A 25,701-nucleotide genomic window follows, 5' to 3' on the forward strand; every position below is an offset into this window, starting at 1 on the left:
AAGAGAAAAAATGTTCCACACCCACCAACACATCACCAGACTGCTCACACTTGTATAATCCTGCAAAGAATTCCTGAAATCCAAGTTTGTCTTCATGACCCATTTCCCTCTCCCAAGCCGAACAGAGGTAACTTTTCTTTGTCAAACAGGCTAAGTATTTGCTCAGCTTATTCCCCAAACTCGTACAACTTCTGCCTCGCAAACGTCCAACTTTTTTGCTGAGACAATCGGGAGCCCAAAGCCGCTCCTGCCGTGTTAACCCAAAGCCGCCCTTGCCGTGTTAACCTCCTTCAACAATAGCTGACTCGGGCCCTCCATATGATTTATTTGCTTTCGCCAAACAAAACTCCAGATGCCGCTAGTTCTCCAGCATCCTGCACCTTTTACTAGCAGGGTAAGAAATGATCAGCCCCCCGAGTATAAACTTTACACGTCTCCCACAAAATGGAGGGGGAAATACCAGGGGTCAAGTTAACCGAAAGGAAGAACTCAAACTATTCCGTAAAGTGTGTAGTAAATGAAATGTCTCTTATCAGGGAGGCTCCAAACCTCCACATTCTCGACCTGGGGGTGAGCCCTCGAGCAGAAACTCCAGACAAACGGGGGAAGGTCTGCGATTACGATGCTCCCTGTGGTGCAAGTGGACACCAGGTGTGGGATCGTCCTCGGCACAAACAAATTGTTGATTCTAGCATGACATTGATGTGGGGCTGGAAAGAAGGTAAAATCTCCGCCCCTCGGGTGCAAAGTTCTCCAAACATCCACATAACCCACCTCCTCACAAGCCGAGGCCAACACCCTAGCTTGCAGCGTGGGGGGGGGGGGGGGTCTTGGTAACCGGGAGCTTATCTACCAGCGGATTTAAGGGACAGTTGAAGTCACCAACCACAAAAGAGTTAGTTGAAGCTAACTCTGCAAAATCCACAAAATCCTTTATAATGAACTCCGGGGAGTAATTCGGGGATCCCTAAACGTTCATTATTAAAACAACATCTCCATGCACCGAACCTCGAATGATCACATATCTACCTCCTTTGTCCTTGGTGCAGGTTTCAACCTTAAATGTGATATTTTTATTAATAAGGATCGCCACACCCCTGCTACTTGATGAAGGAGGTGAAAAGTCCTGCCCCACCCAATCCCGCCTCAATTTGAAGTGTTTGTCGTCCCCCCCCCCCAAGTCCAAGGAATCCACCGAAGACCCTGGCGAAGGAGGGCGCCGGACTCGTTTTGCCACTGGCCGGACACCATTTGCACAAGGCGCTGGATCGGGCGGTGTGTAACGAGACGGAGACCGGTGCTTCCGTGATGAACGCTGTAACGGTTGTACATCCAAGGCCCGTGGACCCGATGATTCCCCCTCTGATGAGTCCTGTGTCTCCATCTCGGAGTCAGAGTCTGCTGCCTCCATCATCTCGGCGTCTCTATCTCCACGCAGTTCTGTAACGACCTGCGCAGGCTTTGAGTGAGGCACCAGAGGAAGATTGTGAGGGCTACTTTCCATTGTCTCTGGTCTCTGTGGCTGTGGAAATGAGCTCTGGTGGTGGGAAATCTTTGGAAGGGATAGTCTTCTGGACCGAACGTGGTCTACATGTTTGCGCTGGAGACGACCCTGGGCTTGCACCTGTTAAGATATTGGGCCCATTTGGCGAAAGATTACGCCAGGGACCCACTGGGCACCATCAGCAAAATTCCGAATGAACACTGGGTCACCGGGTGCAAACTGCCGAATCGGCCGATGCCGAGAAAATCCCTGTCCCTGTCATTCTTGTGTGCGGCGTACTTTTGCGCCAATGTCCAGGAAAACCATACTAAGGTGGGTGCAAAGTCTCCGGTCCATTAGGATTTCTGCGGGAGCTACCCCAGTCACCGCATGGGGGGTGGTCCTATACGAAAACAAAAAGCGAGCCAGTCTCGTGTCCATTGACTCGGAAGACTGCTTCTTTAGGCCTCGTTTGAATGTCTGCACTGCTTGCTCCACCAACCCATTTGAAGCTGGGTGGTAAGGGGCAGTGCGGGTATGGAGTATGCCGTTCATCTTCATGAACCTCGCAAACTCCTCACTTGTGAATGGAGTGCCGTTATCCGTGACCACCTTGGGGAGGCCATGCATACTGAAATACCATCGCATCTTCTCAATTGTTGCGCAGGACGTTGTGCCCAGCATCTTGTGCACCTCTAGCCATTTAGACTGGGCGTCGATTAATAGAAGGAACATGGATCCTTGAAAAGGGCCGGCGAAATCCGCATGCAAGCGCGCCCAAGGCTGCCCTGGCCATTCCCAGTGATGTAGAGGCGCGGCCGGCGGAAGCTTCTGATGCTCCTGGCAAATGGAGCAGTTTTGGGCCACCTTCTCAATGTCGGTGTCGAGGCCTGGTCACCAGACATAACTCCGGGCCAACATTTTCATTTTGGTCACACCTGGATGCCCATTGTGCAAGTAAGTCTCTTAGTATCAGCTCCTGTCTTTTTCCGGGACAATCACACGCGTCCCCCACAAGAGGATGCCGTCTTCCACGCTGAATTCTGACAGCTTGGACGAAAATGCCTGCAACTCGCCTGGGAGCTGTCTATGCTGCCGACAATACAGGACTCAGGACTATGTGCCAAACCTTTGACAGGACTGGCTCTGTCTGGGCCCACTCGCAGATCTGTGATGCCGTGACAGGCAAGGTGTCCATAAAATTTAGGGTTGCAACCACCTCACCGGTAGTGGGGGTCGACATGGGGCTGGTCGATAAAGGCAATCGGCTCAGTGCGGCGGCATTCTTTATCTGCGTTCCTGGTTTGTGCTCCAGAGAATACTCGTATGCAGTGAGCAACAAAGCCCAGCGCTGGATCCGTGCGGAAGCAATGGGCGGTATTGGCTTATCCTCTCTGAAAAGTCCCAGCAGAGGCTTATGATCAGTCACGATAGTGAAGTGGCGGCCATGCACATACTGGTGGAAACATTTCACCATAAAGACCACTGCCAGGCCCTCCTTCTTGATCTGCGCGTACTTTTTTTCCGCTGCAGTCAATGTGCGGGAGGCAAAAGCTATCGGCCGCTCGGCCCCGTTCTCCATCTTGTGGGGTAGGACGGCCCCAATACCATACGGGGATGCATCACATGTGACGAGCAAAGGCTTTCCAGGATCATAGTGGGTTAGTAACCCAGACGACGACAATTGTTGCTTTACCCGCCGGAAAGCGGTTTCTTGCGGCTGACCCCAAACCCAGGTGTGATTTTCCTTTAGCAGAAGGTGCAACGGGGCCAGCGTAGTTGCCAGATTGGGGAGCAACTTCCCGTAATAGTTTACGAGGCCGAGAAAACAATGAAGATGCAAAGTGTCAGTCGGGGCGGGGGCCTGTTGAATAGTGCGCACCTCTGCAACGGGGTGCAAACCTTCGCGGTCCACCCGATAACCCAGGTCGACTACTTCCTTCGCCTGAAAGACGCACTTTGTGCGACGTAAACGGACTCCAGCCTCCGAAAAACATCTTGAGGACAGCCTCCAGAATTTTCAAATGTTTCTGCTCCCACGTCTCTGTAATCAAAACGTCGTTTAAGTAGACAGCGACACGCGGTAAACCTCTCAAAATGCACTCCATAACGCGTTGAAAAATAGCGCAGGCAGAGGATACTCCAAAGGGCAAACGTGTATATTCATACAGGCCCCGGTGTATATTAATTGTTACATATGGTCGGGAGGCAGGGTCCAGCTCCAACTGTAGATAGGCGTGACTCATGTCTAATTTTGTGAATGAGAGTCCGCCTGCAAGCTTCGCGTCGAGATCCTCTATGCGAGGCATTGGATATTGGTCGAGTCGGGAAGCCGTATTCACTAAGATTATAGTCGCCGCACAAGCGAACTGTGGCACCTGGCTTCATTACAGGTACAATTGGTGCTGCCCAATCAGCGAAACGGATGGGCCTGATAATACCCAAAGTCTCCAAACAAGTGAGCTCCCCTTCTACCTTCTCGAGCAAGGCGTAAAGCACCGGGCGGGCCCGGAAATAGTGCAGCGTGGCTCCTGGTTCAACTTGGATATGGGCTATGGCCCTTTTTATTTTCCCCAACCCGGGCTGGAATACATCTGGGTATCGTCTTAGCACCTCAGTCAACCCTCCAGAAACTGTTTGGAGGATGTGCTGCCACTGCAAGAGCAAATGGCGCAACCAGTCCTGACCAACAGGCTGGGCCCATGGCCGCGCACCACGATAAGTGGGAGACGCCCCTCCTGGCGTCCATAAACAACAGGGGTCATCGTAGTTCCTGCGCTGTCCAATGGTTCCCCCGTGTAGGTGGCCAACCTGGCCTGTGTGTCAGTTAATGTAAGGGTCTGTATACCCTGCTTCATGCGGTCGAATGTCCTCTGGGCGATCACGGAGACCGCTGTGCCAGTGTCCAACTCCATCTCAAGCGGGTGACCATTGACCCTTACTGTCACCTTAAAGGGGCCACATGGGGAGCTGCCACACAATGCAGCTGCAGGCAGTCGTCCTCCGTCTCCACATCCTCAGGAGTAGTCGCCGCAGGTTCATCCACATAGAAGGTACGGCCCCTGGGCTGGTCCCAGTTTCGGTCAGAGAGACGGCGCCTCTGGCGCCCCCAGACCGGCGTCCGATGTCTGACATGGACATGGCTCCTCATCCATTGGTTCTGGAGAAGGCTCCCTTCGGGGAGGAATGTCCAACAGCCACTGGCGTCGATCCGGACGTCGCCTCGCCCAAGGTACCGCAGGAGTTCTGGGGGACGTTTTTGGACGGAAGGGGTGGTTGCGCCCCAAGACATGCACCTCCATTCCCTGTAGCTCTTGCACTCCTCATTCTGCGCTCTCTCGTGACAATACTATTTGAATGGCATGTTGAAAAGTCAATGTTGGCTCAGCTATCAACTTTCTCTGGGTGGCCGCATTGTTAATACCGCAAGCCAAACGGTCTCGTAACATTTCTGACAAGGTCTCACCATAGTCACAGTACTCCGCAATCTTGCGTAGCCTTGGATAGAATGTCGGCAAGGGATTTTCCTGGGGTCCTCTCAGCGGTATTAAACCGATAACGTTGGACTATCGTGGACGGGGTTGGGTTAAAATGTTGCCCCACGGCAACCGTTCCTAGACTATCTCGCGGAGAGTTAGAGGAAGGTTGGTCAGCAGCAGCAGCAACCTTTTTTTTGGGGGGGGACGTCCTGGGAGGGGGGGACTGCCTGGGAGGGTGGATGAGCAAGAGATAACATGAAGGGTTGGGGAAACTGGCATGTACGGGTGAGGGCCAGTGTACAAAGCTGTGTAAATATATCATTTTGCCATGTATACATCTTGCTCTGTGCGATTTCTCGTTTTTTTTTGTTACGGGGGGGGGGGGGGGGGGGGGGGGGGGAGGAAGGGAGAAAAGTTGTGTTAAAAAACTTTAATAAATATATTAAAAAAAAAAAAAAAATGTTGCCCACTAAGTTCACAAGTTCATCAAACGTTTTGGTGTCTGCCGCAGGTGGGTACGTAAGTCTCCTAATCACCCCAAACATATGCGGGCCGCAGGCGGTGAGCAATATGACCACCTGGCGCTCGTTTTCGGTGATATTGGAAGCCCGGAAATAGTAATGCATCCGTTGTGCATACTGGTTCCAGCTTTCCAGCGCAGCATCAAAAACATCCAAACGTCCATACATGGTGTAATAGAAAATAACTTCCAACCTGTATCCAACAAAAATCCAGGGAGGTGGCTTCAGCAGTGTAGACAGCTATTCACTTTAACCCTCATTGCCAGTTTTGCGAGGGCCACGAAGAATCCAGCACAAGTTTTAAGGATACAAAGAAATAACATTTATTTACAATAATATATATATACACAATAGCAGCAACTTTGCTTGCTGCTCACTCCTTCCTGGCTGGTTCCAAACTAGCCAGCTTTATTTATACAGGGAATCTGCTAATGATTTCTCCGGCCCCCTCATTGGGGAAGCTCATACTCCCACAGGATTATGGGATTGTCATTAGTCTCCAGCCAATGGTAAACAGGCAGGTTATAACAAAAGCTATGTCAATTTTCTCCTTAAGAAAGGAGAGGATCTTTTTCCTTCTGATAGGGTGATGGATGCCCCATACATTCCCTGAGAAAATTTGCAGATTAACTGCTACCATTAGCTAGACGACAGAGAGAACAGGAACAGATTTTCACACCACAATCGGGCGTGCCCTATTACCCCCTCCTCCAACTCACTTTCCACCACAGGCACCAAAGTTTCCCCAAACTACTCCTTTCACAGATAAAAGCCCCGTCTGTACCAGAGTAGGATAAAGTTAGCAACACATAAACCCTCCCAAAATAACAAAAATACAAAAGAATCACCACCACAATAGATCCAAGGGGACATTCCTCAATAAGACTGAGGACCCGAAGGATTAACCCCACGGCCAGACTGTCGTTACCCTCAGGATACCTTCTCCAAAATGAGAAGAAAAGAAGGGCCAACAAGGGATTGGGGATCGAATGTCCCTCCCGCATTTTAGACCCAGCCGTGAAGACCTCAACACCCACCCTTCGGCAATGGCGCCACTCGGTTCTGCCATGATTAATGCTCGGATCTTCACAGAGTGCATATGACAGGGGCGAGGCTGAGCAGGTTCTTTGGGGTGGAGGACAGTTGTGGGAGGTGCTCGGGGGGGCCCAGCAAATCACGTCCATATGTTCTGGGCGTGCCCGGTGCTGGATGGGTTCTGGAGGGGCATTGCGAGGACTGTTCTAAGGTGGTGAACACCCGGGTTAAGCCGAACTGGGGGTTAGCACTATTTGGGGTATCGGATGAGCCGGGAGTGCAGGAGGCGAAAGAGGCCGGTATTCTAGCCTTTGCGTCCCTGGTAGCCCAGCGGAGGATTCTGCTGCAGTGGAAGGATGCGAGCCCCCCAAGCGTGGAAGCCTGGGTCAGCAACATGGCAGGATTCATTAAATTGGAGAGGGTAACATTTGCCTTGAGAGGGTCGGTGCAGGGGTTCTTCAGGAGGTGGCAACCGTTCCTAGACTTTCTCGGAGGTGGTCAGCAGCAGCAGCAACCCGGGAGGGTGTACTTTGTGTTTACTACTGTGTTTATTATTGCTTAATGGGGGGTTTGTATCTTGGGGGAATTCGCGATGTAGTTGTAAGATGTTTACTTATGTGTTCTTTGTTTTTCTTTTCTCTGTAAGGGGAAGGAAGTGACCCGTGTTGAAAATATGTTAAAAATTTGAATAAAAATATATTTTTATAAAAAATGATTACCGCTCGGATAATAGAAGAAAGATGATGGATAATCAGCACACGGCACATCTACCATAACTGAGATAAGATAATCCGAGTCCCTGCAACACTCGAGGAGAAGAAGACATTCAATCGGCTCTCACAGAATAACAACTCCCTTCAACAGGATAAAAGATAACAATTTCAGACAACAACACCATGATAGGGAAAGAGTTCAGATTAGAGCCTGAGTTAGTCTGAGCTGCAAATCATCGCTCCTATCCTTGCCCTTCAAGGATTTAGCGAAGACCAAGACAGTAGTCGGATTATCGAAAGACTTGATCTCGTAATGTGCCACGGTCAACACCCTTCTTGATGTGGAGATGCCGGCGTTGGACCTATAAAGCGACATAATTCACTCCCGCGGCCTTGAGTTCCCTTCAGATTTCATTGAAGCCTCGATGCTTCGTTTGTGTGGCTGCCGAAAAATCCTCACTTCCTCATGGAGCCAGGTCCCACCTCACCTTGCCCGTCTCCAGGACCCTCTGGTGATCTTTCAAGTTGTGGAAGTGAATGATTACAGGCCTGGGATGAAAACTATCCCTCAGACTCAAAGACAGGATCCGAGGCCCTTTCTAATTTGAAACACCCAGGCTTCACATCCAGCTTGAGAAAATGTGGCAGCCGGTCCTCGAAGAACCCAATGGGAGCCTTACCCTCCACACCTTCTGGCAGGCCGACGACTCGGATATTCTTTCTCTGACCCTCGGTTCTCCAAGTTTTCCAGGAGTCCACCACATCACTCAGCCGGTTTTCCAAGGATTTAATTCTTGCCTCCCCGAGGAGGCATCTTGCTCAACATTCAGGATTCCCTCCTCAGGATCGTCGATCCTTTCCTTGGTGTTTTACAGCTCGGCCTCCTGAGCTCACAGATATTAAGCCAGCACACTCAGCCTCTGGTCAATAACACTGAGAATGTTGCTGACATAGACCAGCCAATGATCCTACAGAATAAATGAGCATGCTTGATGGGCCGAATGGCTGACTGCAGCTCCTATTTGTTATGATCTCTGTGACCAGGACAGGAAGCAGTGAGCATGGATCTGTCAATCAGCCTGAATCAGCACCTTCAGGAGAATTGGGAGGGTGAATATTAGAAGAAGAAGAAAAGAAGAAAATTGTTTTATTGTCCCAAGTAGGCTTCAATGAAGTTACTGTGAAAAACCCCTAGTCACCACATTCCAGCGCCTGTTCGGGGAGGCTGTTACGGGAATTGAACCGTTCTGCTGGCCTGCCTTGGTCTGCTTTCAAAGCCAGTGATTTAGCCCTGTGGTAAATAGCCCCTGCAACAGATACAGCAGAGTGAGAATGGAGGGAGAGTGTGTGGGATGGAGATTTACAGCTTTTGGGGAATGAGAGAGGAAAGAATGTTCTCTAGGAACTAGAATTGTCTGTTCTGAATTTCTATCCTGTACTGACAGTGATGTCTTTTGTAAATTGTTTTTACAGGATATTAGAAGAGGAGGAATTACAGACAGAAATCTCAAAAGTCACGTCTCGATCTGACTGAGTCTCTCAATTCCTTGGAGCTGAATATCACCGGACTTTGAATCTGGAAGGAGAAATGTTTGTCTGTTCTGTCGGCTTCAAAAGATTTTAACCATCAGTGTGACTGGAAAAGCACTGAGACACACACACCCGAGTGAGTGTGTTCCAGAGCACTGAATGTGGAAAGAGCTTTAACCAGTTACGCAGCCTGAAAAAACATCACACCATTCACAGCGGGGAGAGTCCGTACACGTGTTCTTTGTGTGGACGAGGCTTCAACTTATTGTCAAACCTGGAGAGACTAAAGGAGACCCAAAACATGGCGAAACGGTGGAAATGTGGGGACTGTGGGAAGGGATTCAGATTCCCATCTCAGCTAGAAGCTCATCGACGCATTCACACTGGGGAGAGGCCGTTCACTTGCTCTCAGTGTGAGAAGGGATTCACTGATTCATCGAACCTGCGGACGCATCAGCAGGTTCACACTGGGGAGAGGCCGCTCACCTCTCAGTGTGAGAAGGGATTCACTATTTCTTCGAGCCTGCGGACACACCAGCTAGTTCACACTGGGGAGAGGCTGCTCACTTGCTCTCAGTGTGTGAAAGGATTCATTACTTTAAAGAGCCTGCAGAAACATCAGCGACTTCACACTGGGGAGAGGCCATTCACCTGCTCTCAGTGTGAGAAGGGATTCACTACTTCATCGAACCTGCAGATACATCAGCGAGTTCACACTGGGGAAAAGCCGTTCACATGCTCTCAGTGTGAGAAGGGATTCGCTACTTCATCGAACCTGCGGAAACACCAGCGAATTCACACTGGGGAGAGGCCGTTCACCTGCTCTCAGTGTGAGAAGGGATTCACTACTTCATCGAACCTGCAGATACACCAGCGCGTTCACACTGGGGAGAGGCCGTTCACCTGCTCTCAGTGTGGGAAGGGATTCACTCAGTTATCCAACCTGCGGAGACACCAGCGAGTTCACAGGGGAGACGGCGTTAACCTGTTCTTAGTGAGAGAAGGGATTCAGATATCCATACGCCCTGCAGGAACACCAGCGAGTTCACACCTAGAAGAAGCCATTCACCTGCTCTGAGCAGGGGAGACATTCAATGATCCGTCCCAACTACGGAGACACTAGTGAGTTAATTCTGGGGAGAGACCATTCATCTGCTCTCAATGTGGGGTGGGGGTTGTGATTCATCACACTTGTTGTGACTCCAACAAGTTCACAATAAATTACAGATGTTGGCTCCGTTGTGATTGTTTCTGCTCTCACTGACATCCAGGGCTGCATTTTGTTCATTCTGACATCTGGTGAATGGTGATGATTGGAGGGTTTCTTTCTGCTGGACTGGCCGGTCTAACACCTCTGCCTCCGGTGGGCTGACCATTTTTGAGCCTCGTTGCGATTACCTGGTTCCATGTGTGACGAGGAGCACAGAATGAAAAGGTGTCTGCATGTTGGAAGATATTTAGTTCCCAAAGCAGCCACATTGCCATGAAGATGGGCTACGGTGGTTACATGGTTCTTTTGCCTAATTTATCTGGGTGTTTCTCGCAGAGGGAAACTGTCATGGTCTGAGGGGCAAGTTGTGGTAGATTGGGAAATTACAATAAACATCACTGAAAGTGGCAACGCAGGTGGATAAGGAGCTAAGAAGGCAGACGGCATGCTTGTCTTCATTGGTCGGGCATTGAGTATAAAAATTGGCAAGTCATGCTGCAGCTGTACAGAACCTTAGTTAGGCCACACGTGGAATATTGCTGACAATTCTGGTCACCATATTACCAAAAGGATATGTCACCCAAGTCACATCCAAGGCTGGAATCGAACCTGTGTCTCTGGCATTGTGAGCAGCTGTACCACTGTGCAGCCGAACTGTATTGCTTGATTAGAGATGGGTGTGCGGGAGAAACTTTATTTCGGAGCGAGTTGTCAGGACTTCTAACTTCCTGCCTATGAGGTTGGTGGAAGCTGCGATGATTATTGATTTCAAAATGAAATAGCTTGGGAGCATGAAGGAACTAAACTTACAAGGGAACATGGATATAGAGGTACAATTGTACTGACTGGTTTGCTCAGCAGATTCGGTATGGTTTCAAATTAATGAATAGACTCCTTCTGTGCTATAATCACTCTATGACTGGAAAAATAAAACATAGATACACAACTACATCACAAAACTAGAAATAATAACAAATATATTTTATTACAGAACCATCAATGATAGATCTAATCTGTACCATATAACAACAGTAGAAATTTCTCTCTCTGATATTAATTTACTGCCCCCTCAAATGTCAGCCATCTCCTGGGGAAACCAGCCCTTTAATTGTGAACATTAGGAAAGAGTCAGCACCTTCAGGGGAGGAGAACTGGGCGTGGGAGGGTGGGGATAGGGTAGATGGGATAAGGGTGAGGGTGGGGAACTGGGAGAGTATCTGCGTTTCTGTTGTTTTAGAAATAAACCTGTTCAAAGTACGACTCAGCTTTCGATCGATTCTTCCTCTGCAGACATTATTTTGAATGATGTGGAGATGCCGGCGTTGGACTGGGGTGAGCACAGTAGGAAGTCTTACAACACCAGGTTAAAGTCCAACAGGTTTGTTTCGAATCACTAGCTTTCGGAGCACACCTCCTTCATCAGGCAAGTCACCTGATGAAACGATTGGAAACAAACGTGTTGGACTTTAACCTGCTATTGTAAGGTACTATTTTGAATAACATGGTAGCAGAGGATCAACACTAAACTTTGGTGCTGGATAGGGCTTTGGCTTCATCATTAACAGCAAAATACAAGGTTATGAGGAAAGTATTTTCGGAATTCGTTGAGAATGATTTGGATACTGAAAACTGATTGGATATTCCATTACCGTTTTGGATAAGTCGTATAAAAAAGATGAGTTGTTGGAAGCATATGAAGCATTGTTAACCTTTGATAGATTTCAGGAAATAGGTGGTCATCCATGGATAAATATATTACGGACTTTGATAAGTCATGTAAGAGATGAAGGGGTTTCATCTTGAAATCCCAGGGTCTGTATTCTCAATTAAGTTGCTCGGTTGTGGAGGCATTTTTCATGCCGATTGCATTTTGTTGCTGATGTGAATTTCAATTCCATGGGAGAGACTCTCTCCTCGTCATGCTGCTCTGTAAAAGCACGTGTTGTGGAAATTACTCATTTCCAAGTACTTTCGTGTTAAATACAGAAAACTCACAACAAAGCAAAGGATCAGGGGAGACTGGATGAACAGATGAAGGAGAAGAGAAGGACAAGAGTGGTGAGAATGTGGAGCTCGCTGCCACACAGAGTGGTTGGTGCTGTTCCCATGAGTTTGCTGCCCTTGTCCTTCATGACAGTCAAGGTTATGGGTTTAGAAGGTGATGTCGAAGGAGCCCTGGTGAGCTCATAAATCATTGAATTTACAGTGCAGAAGGAAGCCATTCAGCCCATCGAGTCTGCACTGGCTTTGGAAAGAACATCTCACTTAAGCCCACGCTTCCACCCTGTCCCCGTAAACCCACCTAACCTTTTTGGACACTAAGGGCAATTTACTTTGGCCAATCCACCTAACCTGCACATCTTTGGACTCTGGGAGGAAACCAGAGCACGCAGAGGAAATCCACGCACACACGGGGAGGATGTGCAGACTCCGCACAAACAATACCCAAGCCTGGAATCGAACCTGGGACCCTGGAGCTGTGGAACAACTGTGCTAACCACTGTGCTACCGTGCTGCCCCTATTACTGTGCTAACGTCCTGCCCCTATTATTGTGCTAATGCCCTGCCCTATCACTGTGGTACCGTGAAATATCTTGTAGATGGTACACACAATGCTACCATTGTGCTCTGGAGGTCAAGGGAGTCACTGTTTCGGGTGGTGGACGGGGTACTCAACAAGCTGGTGCTTTGTCCTGTATAAAACATGTGGAGATGCCGGCGTTGGACTGGGGTGGGCATAGTAAGAAGTCTCACAGCACCAAGATAAAGTCCAACAGCTTTATTTAAAATCACAAGATTTCTGAGCACTGCTCACTTCACCTGATGAAGGAGCAGTGCGCCGAAAACTTTTGATTTCCAATAAACCTGTTGGACTTTAACCTGGTGTTGTGAGACTTCTTACTGTATAAAACAAACTCCATAATTTAAATAAGACTGATAAAAAATAATTGTTGCCGGAAAGGACTGTGACCGAGAAAATATAACCAATTCAGTCCACTTGAAAAAGATCTGCTCTTCAAAGATATATCAGAAGACATCACATTTGATGTTTGTAGTTGAATTTATTACCTCAGCAACTCACTGAGACACCAGACTGACAAAGGCATTGATTGGACAATAGCTGGAAACAATGATCTGAAACGTTCTGTGAGTGAAACTTCTCTCTTTAGCCTGGAATGGACTATGTCAGAGTTAAAGGCAATACCAGGTTAAATTACATTGAATATACAGCACAGAAACAGGCCATTCAGCCCAACCAATCTCTGCTAGTATTTCTACTTCACTTCATCCTCCTCCCATGCTTTCCCATCTGACTCTATCAGTGTGTCCGTCTGTTTATTTCTCCTTCATGTGTTCATCCAGCTTCCTCTTCAATGTATCAATGTTATTCACCTCCACTCACTGGTAGTGGGTTCCACATTCTCATTACTGTCTGGAAAGACGTTTCTCCTGAATTAAGTTTTGCTCTTACCCCTACAAGTGGGAAACATCCACTGTATTTATCATAAGCTTTGATAATTTTAATGACCTCAATTAGCCCATCAGTCTTGTATTTTGAGGAGAGAAAAGTGACCAAGCCTACTCATTGTGAACATTGAGAAATGAAGACTCACTGAGAATGGGTGGGCTGGGTTGTATGAATTAGATAGTTAATCAGACTGTTCATGAACAGGTACTTGGTGTTTGGGAGTAGTCGGGGAGTTCAAGTGGCCGTCCTCAATAAAACATTAATTTTCATTTGGACAGCACATTTAAAAAAAACATAGAGTACCCAATTATATTTTTTCCAATTAAGGGGCAATTGAATGTGGCCAATCCACCTAACCCTCACATCTTTGGATTATGGGGGTGAAACCCATGCAAACACGGGGAGAATGTGCAAACTCCACATCGACAGTGACCCAGGGCCGGGATCAAACCCAGGTCCTCAGCACCGTTGGCAGCAGTGCTAACCACTGCACCACCGTGCTGCCCTCTTTGATAGCACATTTGACTTAATAAAATACGTCAAGGATATTCCAGGAAAATTGTAAAAGAAAGTTTCATGAAGGTTGTCCAAGACCGTGATGTGACACAAATTCTACATCTCATTCCCCAGATATTCTCTCCTTCCTATTGATTTCAACACTAATTCATCCCATTATCTCCTCCTGCTTTCCCCCAAAATCTCCTCCCCTGAAGGCGCTGACTCTCTAGTTCAGTGTCACACTAATCTATTGTGCCCTCCCCTCCCCTCCCCCTCCTCCCCCCCAAAAAATATTTCACCCAGGCGTCGAAATCTTTACACCTTAAATTAACAAGCTGTTTTGCTAAGGGGGCGCCACAATCAACTCCACTGACTACCCATATGTACTGTGTGTCAGGGTGGGGTCATTCGTGCGCCCCCCCCCCCCCCCCCCCCCCCCATTTCAACCTATTCCAAGGAGTTTGGAGACTGGACTCAGGATGAGTAATGGCGGTCATAGCCCCCATAATCCCCTGCGGTGGTGAAACCGCTCCATTCGCCGGGCGGGCGGCCCGGACTGCGCATGAATTTGGGAGCGATGGGAAGCTGCACATGTGCAGGAAGATCCCACCTCCTGACCTTTCTGCTGAGGTGTTGACCAATGGGAGCAGTTGGAAGACCGGAAGGACTCTGGTTCTGAAGGAAAAGGAAGTGAATCCAGGGAGGGTGCAGACTCTGCAAAGGTTGGCCCAGGTCTCTAAGTATATTCCCGGATTGTGTGAAAATTGGTGGTGGTAAATAGTGAGGAGGATAGTCTTTGGTTACAGGAGGATAATAATCTTTATTATTGACAAAAGTAACCCTGCAGCGTCCATCTAATTCAGTTAGAAATTATTGATCATCTCTGCTTGAGGACGTTCATAGGCAGAAAATTCCAGCTCATGATCAATCACTACCTCCTATATCTTAACCAACTGGAACAATCCTATACATTAAACACAATTTTAGTCCTGTTACATATTTCCGTTAGGCTGGCAGTCCGCTTGAAGATTTCCAGGTCTCTTTGTCCTGGACAGGAAGCAGTGAGCATGGATCTGTCAATCAGCCTGAATCAGCACCTTCAGGAGAATTGGGAGGGTGAATATTAGATACAGCAGAGTGAGAATGGAGGGTGTGTGTGGGATGGCGATTTACAGGTTTGGGGAAATGAGAGAGGACCATAGAAACCAGAAATGTCTGTTCTGAATCTCTATCCTATACTGACAATGATGTATTTTGTAAACTCCTCTTACAGGATATCAGAAGAGGAAGAATTACAGACAGAAATCTCAAACCAAACCTCGCGTCTCGATTTGACAGATTCACTCAATTCACTGGGACTTGAATATCATCGGCCTTTGAATCGAGAAGGAAAAAGTTTAGTCTATTCTTTCTGCTTCAGATGGTTTTAACCATCAGTGTGACTGGAAACTCACTGAGACATACATACCTGAATGAGAGTGTTCCAGAGCACTGACTGAAAAGAGCTTTAACCAGTTACACAGCCTGAAAAAAACAGCGGGGAGATCTGTGTGAGCCTTCAACTGATTGTCCAACCTGGAGAGACACAAGGACACCCCCACCCTGGAGAAACCATGGAAATGTGGGGACTGTGGGAAGGGATTCAGATTCCCATCAGCACTGGAAACTCATCGACGCATTCACACTGGGGAGAGGCCGTTCACCTGCTCTCAGTGTGAGAAGGGATTCGCTAAGTTATCTAATCTGAAGAAGCACCAGCCAGTCCATGTCGGGGAGAGGCCAGTCACCTGCTCCACGTGTGGGAGGGGTTCAGTACTTCTTCCAGACTGCTGACACACCAACAAGTTCACACTAGGGAGAGACCGTTCAGCTGCTCCCACTGCACAAAGATGTTTTGAATCTCATCCCATCTGCTGACACACCAGCTCCTGCATACCGGAGAGAGGCCGTTCACCTGCTCTCAGTGTGGAAAGGGATTCACTCAAATAAGCAACCTACAGGCACACCGAGTTCACACTGGGGAGAGGCCGTTCACCTGCTCTGACTGTGGGAAGGGATTCACTCGGTTATCCCACCTGCAGAGACACCAGCGAATTCACACTGGAGAGGGGCCGTTCATTTGCTCTGACTGTGAAAAGAGATTCACTCAGCTACCCAATCTGCAGGCACACCAGCGAGTTCACACTGGGGAGAGGCCATTCACCTGCACCGTGTGTGAGAAGGGATTCACTCGGTCAACACTTCTGCTGAGACACCAGCAAGTGTGAGGTTATCCACTTTGGTAGGAATAACAGCAAAAGAGATTACTATTTAAATGATAAAATATTAAAACATGCTGCTGTGCAGAGAGACCTGGGTGTGCTAGTACATGAGTCGCAAAAAGTTGGCTTACAGGTGCAACAGGTGATTAAGAAGGCAAATGGAATTTTGTCCTTCATTGCTAGAGGGATGGAGTTTAAGACTAGGGAGGTTCTGCTGCAATTGTGTAAGGTGTTCGTGAGGCCACACCTGGAGTATTGTGTTCAGTTTTGGTCTCCTTACTTGAGAAAGGACGTACTGGCACTGGAGTGCGTGCAGAGGAGATTCACTAGGTTAATCCCAGAGCAGAAGGGGTTGGATTACGAGGAGAGGTTGAGTAGACAGGGACAGTACTCGTTGGAATTTAGAAGGATGAGGGGGGGATCTTATAGAAACATATAAGATTATGAAGGGAATGGATAGGATAGATGCGGGCAGGTTGTTTCCACTGGCGGGTGAAAGCAGAACTAGGGGGAATAGCCTCAAAATAAGGGGAAGTAGATTTAGGACTGAGTTTAGGAGGAACTTCTTCACCCAAAGGGTTGTGAACCTATGGAATTCCTTGCCCAGTGAAGTAGTAGAGGCTCCTTCATTAAATGTTTTTAAGATAAAGATAGATAGTTTTTTTAAGAATAAAGGGATTAAGGGTTATGGTGTTTGGGCCGGAAAGTGGAGCTGAGTCCACAAAAGATCAGCCATGATCTCATTGAATGGTGGAGCAGGCTCGAGGGGCCAGATGGCCTACTCCTGCTCCTAGTTCTTATGTTATTGTACAGATTTTAGTGAGTTTAGATTTGTTGATCAGCACCTTCAGGAAAATTGGGAGAGAAAGTAAGTGAATACAGTCTGTATATTACACACATTTTCCATCCAGTAATATCGACATCTATCTGTCTGGCAGCCTGCATGAATATTTTCAGGTCTCTGTGTCCAGGACAGGAAGCAGTGAGCGTGAATCTGTCAATCAGCCTGAATCCCTCCCCTCCCCCCTTCCCGTGGTTCGCCTTACTTTCCTCTTAGGTTTAGCTGTGTCGTGTGTGTGTGTGTCTTCCCCCCCCCCCCAGTCTATCTCTCCCTTTCATGCTTTGGCCACTTTCCCCTGATTCTTGGCTACCTGGCTATTCTTCCTCTTGTTCGTTGGCCTCAAACAGGTCCCGGAACAATTGGGTGAATGGCTCCCACGTTCTGTGGAAGCTGTCGTCTGACCCTCGGATGGCGAATTTGATTTTCTCCATTTGGAGAGATTCCGAGAGGTCGGACAGCCAGTCTGCAGCTTTGGGTGGTGCTGCTGACCACCAGCCGAACAGGATTCTCCGGCGGGCGATCAGGGAGGCAAAGGCAAGGGCGTCCGCCCTCCTCCCCAGGAATAGACCTGGCTGGTCTGATACCCCAAAAACCACCACTTTCGGGCATGGCTCCACCCTCACCCCCATCACTTTGGACAATGCGTCGAAGAAGGCTGTCCAGTACCCTGCAAGCCTGGGTAAAGACCAGAACATGTGGGCTTGGTTGGCCGGGCCTCCTTGACACCGTTCACATCTATCCTCCACCTCCGGGAAGGACCTACTCATACGGGCTCTTGTTAAGTGGGCTCTATGTACCACTTTTAGCTGTGTCAGGCTGAGCCGTGCGCACGTGGAGGTGGAGTTGACTCTATGCAGTGCTTCGCTCCAGAGACCCCGCCCTATCTCAGTCCCGTCCTCCTCCCATTTCTTTCTTGTTGCGTCCAGTACGGTGTCGGCCCTTTCTATCAGTCGGTCATACATGTCACTACAGTTTCCTTTACCTAGTATGCTTGCGTCTAGTAGTTCTTCCAGTAATGTCTGTCGTGGCGGTTGTGGTACATCCTTGTCTTCTTTCGTTGGAAGGTTTTGAGCTGTAGATACCTTAGTTAGTTCCCCCTGGCTAGCTGGAATTTCTCTGTCAGTTCGTCCAGTGTTGCGATCCTGCCGTCCATGCATAGGTCCCTGACTGTCAGTCTCCCTCCGTCCTGCCCCCACCTTTTGAAGGTGGCGTCAGTCAGCACTGGTGTGAACCTATAGTTGTTGCAGATGGGAGCTTTGTCCGACATTCTGGACAGGCCAAATTGCTGCCGTTGTTGGTTCCAGGATTGGAGGGTGGCTATCACCACCAGACTGCTGGAGTGTTTTTTGGGTGGGGTTGGGGGTGCTGCCGTGGCGAAGGCCCGGAGGGAGGTCCCCCTGCAGGAGGCCTCTTCCGCGCGCACCAACTCGGCTTCTGGCTTCTTGATCCATCTCTTTATTCGCTCGGTCGTCGCCGCCGCCCAGTGGGAGAATTGTAGGTTTGGGAGGGCTAGCCCCCCCTGGATTTTGTTTTTTGTAGGACCTTCCTTGGGATCCGAGCATTTTTCCCCCCCCATACGAACGCCATGATTAATTTGTCCAGCGCTTTGAAAAAGGCCTTGGGGATGTAGATCGGAATGGATCTAAGTAGGAAGAGGTACCTGGGCAGGACATTCATTTTGATCGTCTGGACCCTCCCCGCGAGGGAGAGTGGGAGTGTGTTCCATCTTTGCAGGTCCTTTTTTACTTCCTCTGTCAGACTGGTGAGGTTCCATTTGTGGATCCCTTTCCAGTCATGGGCTATTTGGATCCCCAGGTAGCGGAATTTGTGTTAGACTTGTTTAAACGGCAGTCCCGTTAGTGCTGCCCCACTTACTTGTGGGTGTACGGGGAAGATCTCGCTTTTGCTTATGTTGAGTTTGTAGCCCGAGAAGGCGCGAAACTCTTTCAGGAGCGCGATGATTCCGTCCATGCTGCTCTGTGGGTCCAAAATGTAGAGGAGCAGGTCATCTGCATAGAGTGAGACTCTGTGCTCTCTGCCTCCCCTTCGGATCCCCTCCAGCTTTTTGCTGCTCTGAGCGCGATTGCTAGTGTTCGATCGCTAGAGAGAACAGCAGCGGGGACAGTGGGCATCCTTGTCTGGTGCCCCTGTGCAGCTGGAAGTATCGGGAGTTGGTATTGTTGGTCCGTACGCTCGCCATAGGAGCGTTGTCGTCCCAGCCTCCCCGAACAGGCGCCGGAATGTGGCGACTAGGGGCTTTTCACAGTAACTTCATTTGAAGCCTACTTGTGACAATAAGCGATTTTCACTTTTTTCATTATTTTATAGGAGCTTTACCTAGGAGGTGAACCCTGTTCCATGCCCGAACCGCTCCAGTACCTCTGAGGTATTTCCATTCGACTCTGTCGAAGGCCTTTTCTGCGTCTAGGGAGACGATTACCTCTGGTGTTCTCTCCCCGGAGAGGGTCATTATCACGTTCAACAGGCGTCTGATGTTCGAGGTAAGCTGTCTACCTTTGACAAAGCCCGTCTGGTCCTCTGCGACCACCTCAGGTACACAGTCTTCTAGCCTTTTGGCTAGGATTTTGGCCAGTATTTTGGCATCCGCGTTCAGCATTGAGATGGGTCTGTATGACCCACATTCCGTTGGGGCTTTGTCTTTCTTAGGTATCAGCGAGATTGAGGCCTGTGCTAGCGCGGGTGGCAGTGTGCCTTAGCCAGCGAGTCTGTAAATATCGCCCGCAGGTGCGGGGCCAGTGCTGTCGCAGATTTTTGTAGAAGTCCGCCGGGAACCCGTCTGGTCCCGGTGCCTTCCCCGCCGCATGGAGCTAATGCTGTCCATGATCTCTCCCAGTACTAGTGGTGCTTCCAGGCCCCGTTTTTCCCACGTGCTTGGCGGATTTGGTGCACTGCTTTCCTGGTGGAGAGCAGGTCAAAGTTCCTTTGTAGCTCTTTCCTCTCCGCTAGGAGCTCTACGGTCGGGGCCTCGGAGTATTTACGGTCTACCTCCAGTATGGAGTCGACCAGCTGCTGCCTAGCCGCCCTTTCCTCCCTAACTCTCTCAAACACCTTATTAATCTGTTCCGGAGCCGCCACCAACTCCTCCATCCTGTCCCGCACCTGAACCTTCTCAGCTGATGCACCACTTTCCCTGTGCACAATAGGTCAAACCTCGCCTGTAACTCCTTTCTCTTTGCCAGGAGCCCTGGGTCCAGGTCCCCCACCTACCTCCCATCCACCTCCAAAATCTCTTCCATCAGTTGTTGGCATTCCTCCCTCTCCTTCCTATCCACCTTGGCCTGAAACAGGATCACCTCCCCCCTTACGACCACTTTCAGAGCCTCCCAAACCACCAATGAAATGCCGAGCAGAACCTGAGTTGACACCTTGAACCACAATGTCTGAAGAATGGATCTGTGGTTAGAAGAAAGATGTCATTCGACAGTTCGAAGTAGAGTAAATTTGACCTGTCTGGGACACGGGTCAGAAGGAGAATAAGAACCAAGCATCAAAGATTCCGTTTCAGCGACGACCGAGGATCAACCGGGACAAATGGGTGAGGCTCAGAGAATAGAACAGACCTCCGAGAGGAATGTGGCCAATTCAGTTCAAAGGGGTAATATCTACTTATGTCTGAAGCTCTGACATCACCTCGGTCAGAGTTTCCCCGGTGAGGGGAGCGGCCCCACCCGACGACCCAGCCCCCGCCACCTTCCTTCCTGCAGGACTCACAGCAGCACTCGCCGGCGGACCTTCGCTCACCCCCTTCTTTCCAGCACCTTTCCTCTGGGACTTCGTCAGCCTCCTTATGACTTCCCACAACAACTCATCTAAAAGCTGTCCCAAAACCAGACATAAACGTCCAAAAGTCCGAGACTCTCGCAGGAGCCACCTAACGAGTGACATCCACCGACATGTTGTCACCGGAAGTCCCCGGAATGAACAATATCAATATGACACCAGCATCTCCATATTAACGACAGGCCATTCATCTGCTCTGTCTGTGGACAGAGCTTCACTCAGTCAGGCAGCCTGCTGGCACTGGGGAGAGGACATTGAAAAATGTTCCAGGAGTGGGAAGGAATTCAGCCAATCCTCCAGCCTGTTGACACACCAGCGAGTTCAAGCTGGGGAGCTGCTGTTTCCGTGTTCTCTGTGCGGATAGAGAGTCATTCACCCATCCCACTTCCTGACACACCAGCGACTTCATGTTTGACTGCAGGGGTTGGACTCTGCTGAGGGGAATATTCACTCTATCTGAGCCCCTCAGAATTACACACAACTCAATTCAATCTCCCTTCAGCCTCCTCTGTTCCAATGAGAACAACCCCAGCCTCTCCAATCTTTCCTCATCGTTAAAATTCTCCATCCCGTAAAACATCATCATAAATCCCCTCTGCAGCCTCTCTCGAGTGATCACATCCTTCCTGTAATGTGGTGACCAGAAATGTCCACAGTGCTCCGGCTGTGGTCTAACTGGTGTTTGATCCAGTTCCAGCACAATCTCCCTGCTCTTATATTCTTGGCCCTCGGCTACCAAAGGAAACTATCCCACCAGCCTTCCTTTTTTAAAATATAAACGTAGAGTAACCAATTAATAAATTCCAAGTAAAGGGCAATTTATTGTGGCCAATCCATCTACCCTGCGCATCTTTGGGTTGTGGGGGCAAAACCCATGCAAACAAGGGTGAATTTCATTTTTCATTTTCATTTCATTTCATGTGCAAACTCCACACGGACAGTGACCCAGAGCCGGGATCAAACCTGGAACATCGGTGCCGTGAGGCAACAATGCTAACCACTGTGCCATTGGGCTGCCCCCACCTGCCTTCCTCAGCATTGAGGAGAGAGAGAGAGGCAGCAGAGGGAAAGGCACCAAAGAGAAGAGAGGAGCACCAGAGACTGAGACAGGAGAGGGAGAACAGTGAGACAGAAGGCAAGAGAGGCACCAGAGAGAGGAGCACCAGGGACTGAGGGAGGCAGGAGAGAGAGGGGAGAGGAGAGAGCGAGAGTGGGAGAGACCCTAGTCAGTAACAAAAATAAGTAATGAAATTGAGTTCAGACACATCTTCATGAACTGACACCACTTTGTTCACAGATTAACAGAGTAATCACTGTACTTGAATCAATGTTATTCACTTTTGGAATTGAATGAATTAAGGGTCAGATTAACTATCACAATAACCCAGTATCAGATAGGTCTGTTTAATACAGAACAGGGTTAAACCCAGTGTCCAATATTACAGGTCTCTGTGGCTGTTGGAAGCCTGGTTTCACTGTACAGCTGACAAACCCACACCTTCAGTTAACTCGTCTACCCAGGGTCTGTTTATAAACCCTCATCACAACCTATTACCTGGTTAGCTATTTATATATGGTCATCATGGTCGGGCAGCTAACACACAGCTCAACCTGAAACTATGGTTCTTTCTACTGATTCCAGCTCTGACAAGGGATCAGAGCATCTCCAGCCCTCAGCTCTGTTACTGGGCTGTCATTGACATGAGGAACAGAGAGACAGCAAGTTGCCTGAGGCTTAAATGGGAAGTTGAAACTTGTGACTCAAGACCAACTGCGTAAGATCTCTGAAAAGATCAATAACTTCAAAAGATAAATTCTAAACCCAGTGAACAAACTAAAGAATCATAAGACAAAAACTTCAAGTTTATGACTTTTACTGCAACAAACAAACGAAAAATAACAATGCCTGAACACTATTTTTATAGGGAACGTATCCCATAAACTATAAATAGAACGTTGCCCTTTTACTTTTAACACAATCAAAAATCACACTCCATGGTTTTGTCGCTGAAGTTGTCACTCAATTCTCCTGGAACCAGCCCAATGTGATTCTTCTTTCCTGTGTTTACTTCCATTCGATTCCTTTGCCTGACTGGCAATCCTTAACTCCAGAAGTATCTTTTGCAGCGATGGTTCTACTAATGATATTCAGGTCCTGATTAATAATAATAATCTATATTGTCACAAGTCGGCTTACATTAACGCTACAATGAAATTACCGTGAAAAGCCCCTAGTCGCTACATTCTGGCACCTGTTCGGGTACACTGAGGGAGAATTCAGAATGTCCAAATTACCTAACAGCGTGCCTTTCGGGACTTGTGGGAGGAAACCGGAGCACCCGGAAGAAACACATGTAGACACGAGGAGAACATGTAGACTCTGCAGTGACCCAAGCCGGGAATCGAACTTGGCACCCTGGAACTGTGAATCAACAGTGCTAACCACCGTGCCACCATGCTGCCCATAACCAAGTGACTCTTCCAAATCCTGAAGTCTTTTTTTCGGTAAATAATCATCTAATCATAGAATCATAGAATTTACAGTGCAGAAGGAGGCCATTCGGCCCATCGAGTCTGCACCGGCTCTTGGAAAGAGCACCCCACCCAAGGTCCACACCTCCACCCTATCCCCACAGCCCAGCAACCCCACCCAACACTAAGGGCAACCTTGGACACTATGGGCAATTTAGCATGGCCAATCCACCTAACCCGCACATCTTTGGACTGTGGGAGGAAACCGGAGCACCCGGAGGAAACCCATGCACACACGGGGAGGATGTGCAGACTCCGCACAGACAGTGACCCAAGCCGGAATCGAACCTGGGACCCTGGAGCTGTGAAGCATTTGTGCTATCCACAATGCTACCGTGCTGCCCACCTGTAAACCTGTAAACCTAATGGAAATTAAGAACAGACAATTCTAGTTCCTATGAAACATTCGTTCCTCTCTCATTCCTCAAAAGCTGTAAATCGCCATCCAACACACTCTCTCCATTCTCACTCTGCTGTATGTAATATTCATCCTCCCAATTCTCTAAAGGTGCTGATTCAGTCTGACTGGCAGATCCATTCTCACTGCTTCCCGTCCTGGACAGGCCTGAAAATCTCCATGCAGACTGCCAGACAGAAATATGTCGATATTACTGAACTCAAAATGTGTGCAACATAGACTGGATTCACTTCCTTTCTCTTCAGTTGCTGCAAGTCACCAACGTCCCCCCCAGAATGAGACAAGAAATGGAAAGATAAAGCGGACTTGGAGCAGCTGCTCCCTATTGTGGGGCATTCGAGAACGAGAAGAGGTAGCAAATTCAAAACAGAGTTGAAGAGAAGCTGCTTCTCCCAAGGGCTGTGGATCTGTGGAATTCACGACCCCAGAATGCGGTGGAGCTGGGACAGGAGTAAATGTAGGGAGGAGTTAGACAGATTTTAAATCGGGTTTAGGGTTATGGAGAAATCTCAGGATGGTAGAGATAAGGCCAGGATGAAATCAGCCATCATCGAATGGCAGAGCAGACTCGATGGGCCAAATGGCCTAATTCTGCTCCTATATCTTATGATCTTATGAAAGGGGGATACATTGATTTGCTCCCAGATGTTGCCCAGAGGAGGAAGTTTAGTCTGAAACTCATTGTCCAACCTCCACAGTGTGACATCACAAAGGAGCTCGTCCTCCAAATCAGCCAATAGGAATAAATCCGCTCCGCACTGACGTCATTGCGTTAGAGCACACACGCCCAGCGCGCGGACACGGGAGCCCCGCCCCCACCTTTTGTTCCCCTCCCCCAACACTTCCTCGATACAGTTTCCAGGCAACCGACTGACAGCTCCGGCTATCGATGATTTCCTCTCCCCTGGCCCGGGACTGCGCATGTCTGAGCGACAGGGGCAGCTGTGCATATACATGTGAGCTCACATCCGCAGACCTTACTGCTGAGTTGTGACCAATGGGATGATTGGAGGACCGGAAGGACTCTGCTCCTCCGCCAATCAGAACTCCCCCATTGTCTCATTGCGGAAGCTGTAAACCTGTAAACCTAATGGAAATTAAGAACAGACAATTCTAGTTCCTATGAAACATTCGTTCCTCTCTCATTCCTCAAAAGCTGTAAATCGCCATCCAACACACTCTCTCCATTCTCACTCTGCTGTATGTAATATTCATCCTCCCAATTCTCTAAAGGTGCTGATTCAGTCTGACTGGCAGATCCATTCTCACTGCTTCCCGTCCTGGACAGGCCTGAAAATCTCCATGCAGACTGCCAGACAGAAATATGTCGATATTACTGAACTCAAAATGTGTGCAACATAGACTGGATTCACTTCCTTTCTCTTCAGTTGCTGCAAGTCACCAACATCCCCCCCAGAATGAGACAAGAAATGGAAAGATAAAGTAGACTTGGAGCGGCTGCTGCCTCTTGTGGGGCATTCAAGAACGAGAGGTAATAGTCTTTGGATAAGAGGTAGCAAATTCAAAACAGAGTTGAGGAGAAACTGCTTCTCCCACGTGCTGTGAATCTGTGGAATTCACTACCCCAGAGTGCGGTGGAGCTGGGACAGTGAGTACATTTAGGGAGGAGTTAGACTTTTAATCGGTTGAAGGGTTCTGAAGAACTCTCAGGACAGTGGAGATAAGGCCAGGATGAGATAAGCGATGATCAAATGGCGGAGCGGACTCGATGGGCCAAATGGCATAATTCTGCTCCTATATCTTATGATCTTCTGAAAGGGGAGACATTGATTTGCTCCCAGATGTTGCCCAGAGGAGGAAGTTTTAGTCTGAAACTCATTGTCCAACCTCCACATTGTGACATCACAAAGATGCTCGTCCTTTAAATCAACCAATAGGAATAAATCCAT

General features: G+C 48.8%; 1 protein-coding gene across 6 annotated transcripts in view; it reads left to right on the top strand.

Annotated features, from left to right (window-relative positions):
- The window catches only part of LOC140420374 (uncharacterized), a 36,570-nt gene that overhangs the window by 3,821 nt on the left and 7,048 nt on the right, over positions 1 to 25,701 (top strand). For 2 of the 6 annotated variants that reach the window (XM_072504383.1, XM_072504382.1), the window contains one exon: positions 8,705 to 10,002. In XM_072504383.1, the coding sequence (XP_072360484.1) occupies positions 9,063 to 9,839 (777 nt within the window). In that variant the 5' untranslated portion in view covers positions 8,705 to 9,062 and the 3' untranslated portion in view covers positions 9,840 to 10,002. Of the gene's footprint in view, positions 1 to 8,704; positions 10,003 to 12,896; positions 13,119 to 14,616; positions 14,671 to 15,211; positions 16,220 to 19,368; positions 19,542 to 25,701 lie in introns of those variants that run through there. The other 4 variants (XR_011946325.1, XR_011946326.1, XR_011946324.1 and 1 more) reach the window with 4 other exon arrangements.

Source organism: Scyliorhinus torazame, chromosome 5 (assembly GCF_047496885.1).
Source record: "Scyliorhinus torazame isolate Kashiwa2021f chromosome 5, sScyTor2.1, whole genome shotgun sequence".
Classification (NCBI taxonomy): domain Eukaryota; kingdom Metazoa; phylum Chordata; class Chondrichthyes; order Carcharhiniformes; family Scyliorhinidae; genus Scyliorhinus; species Scyliorhinus torazame.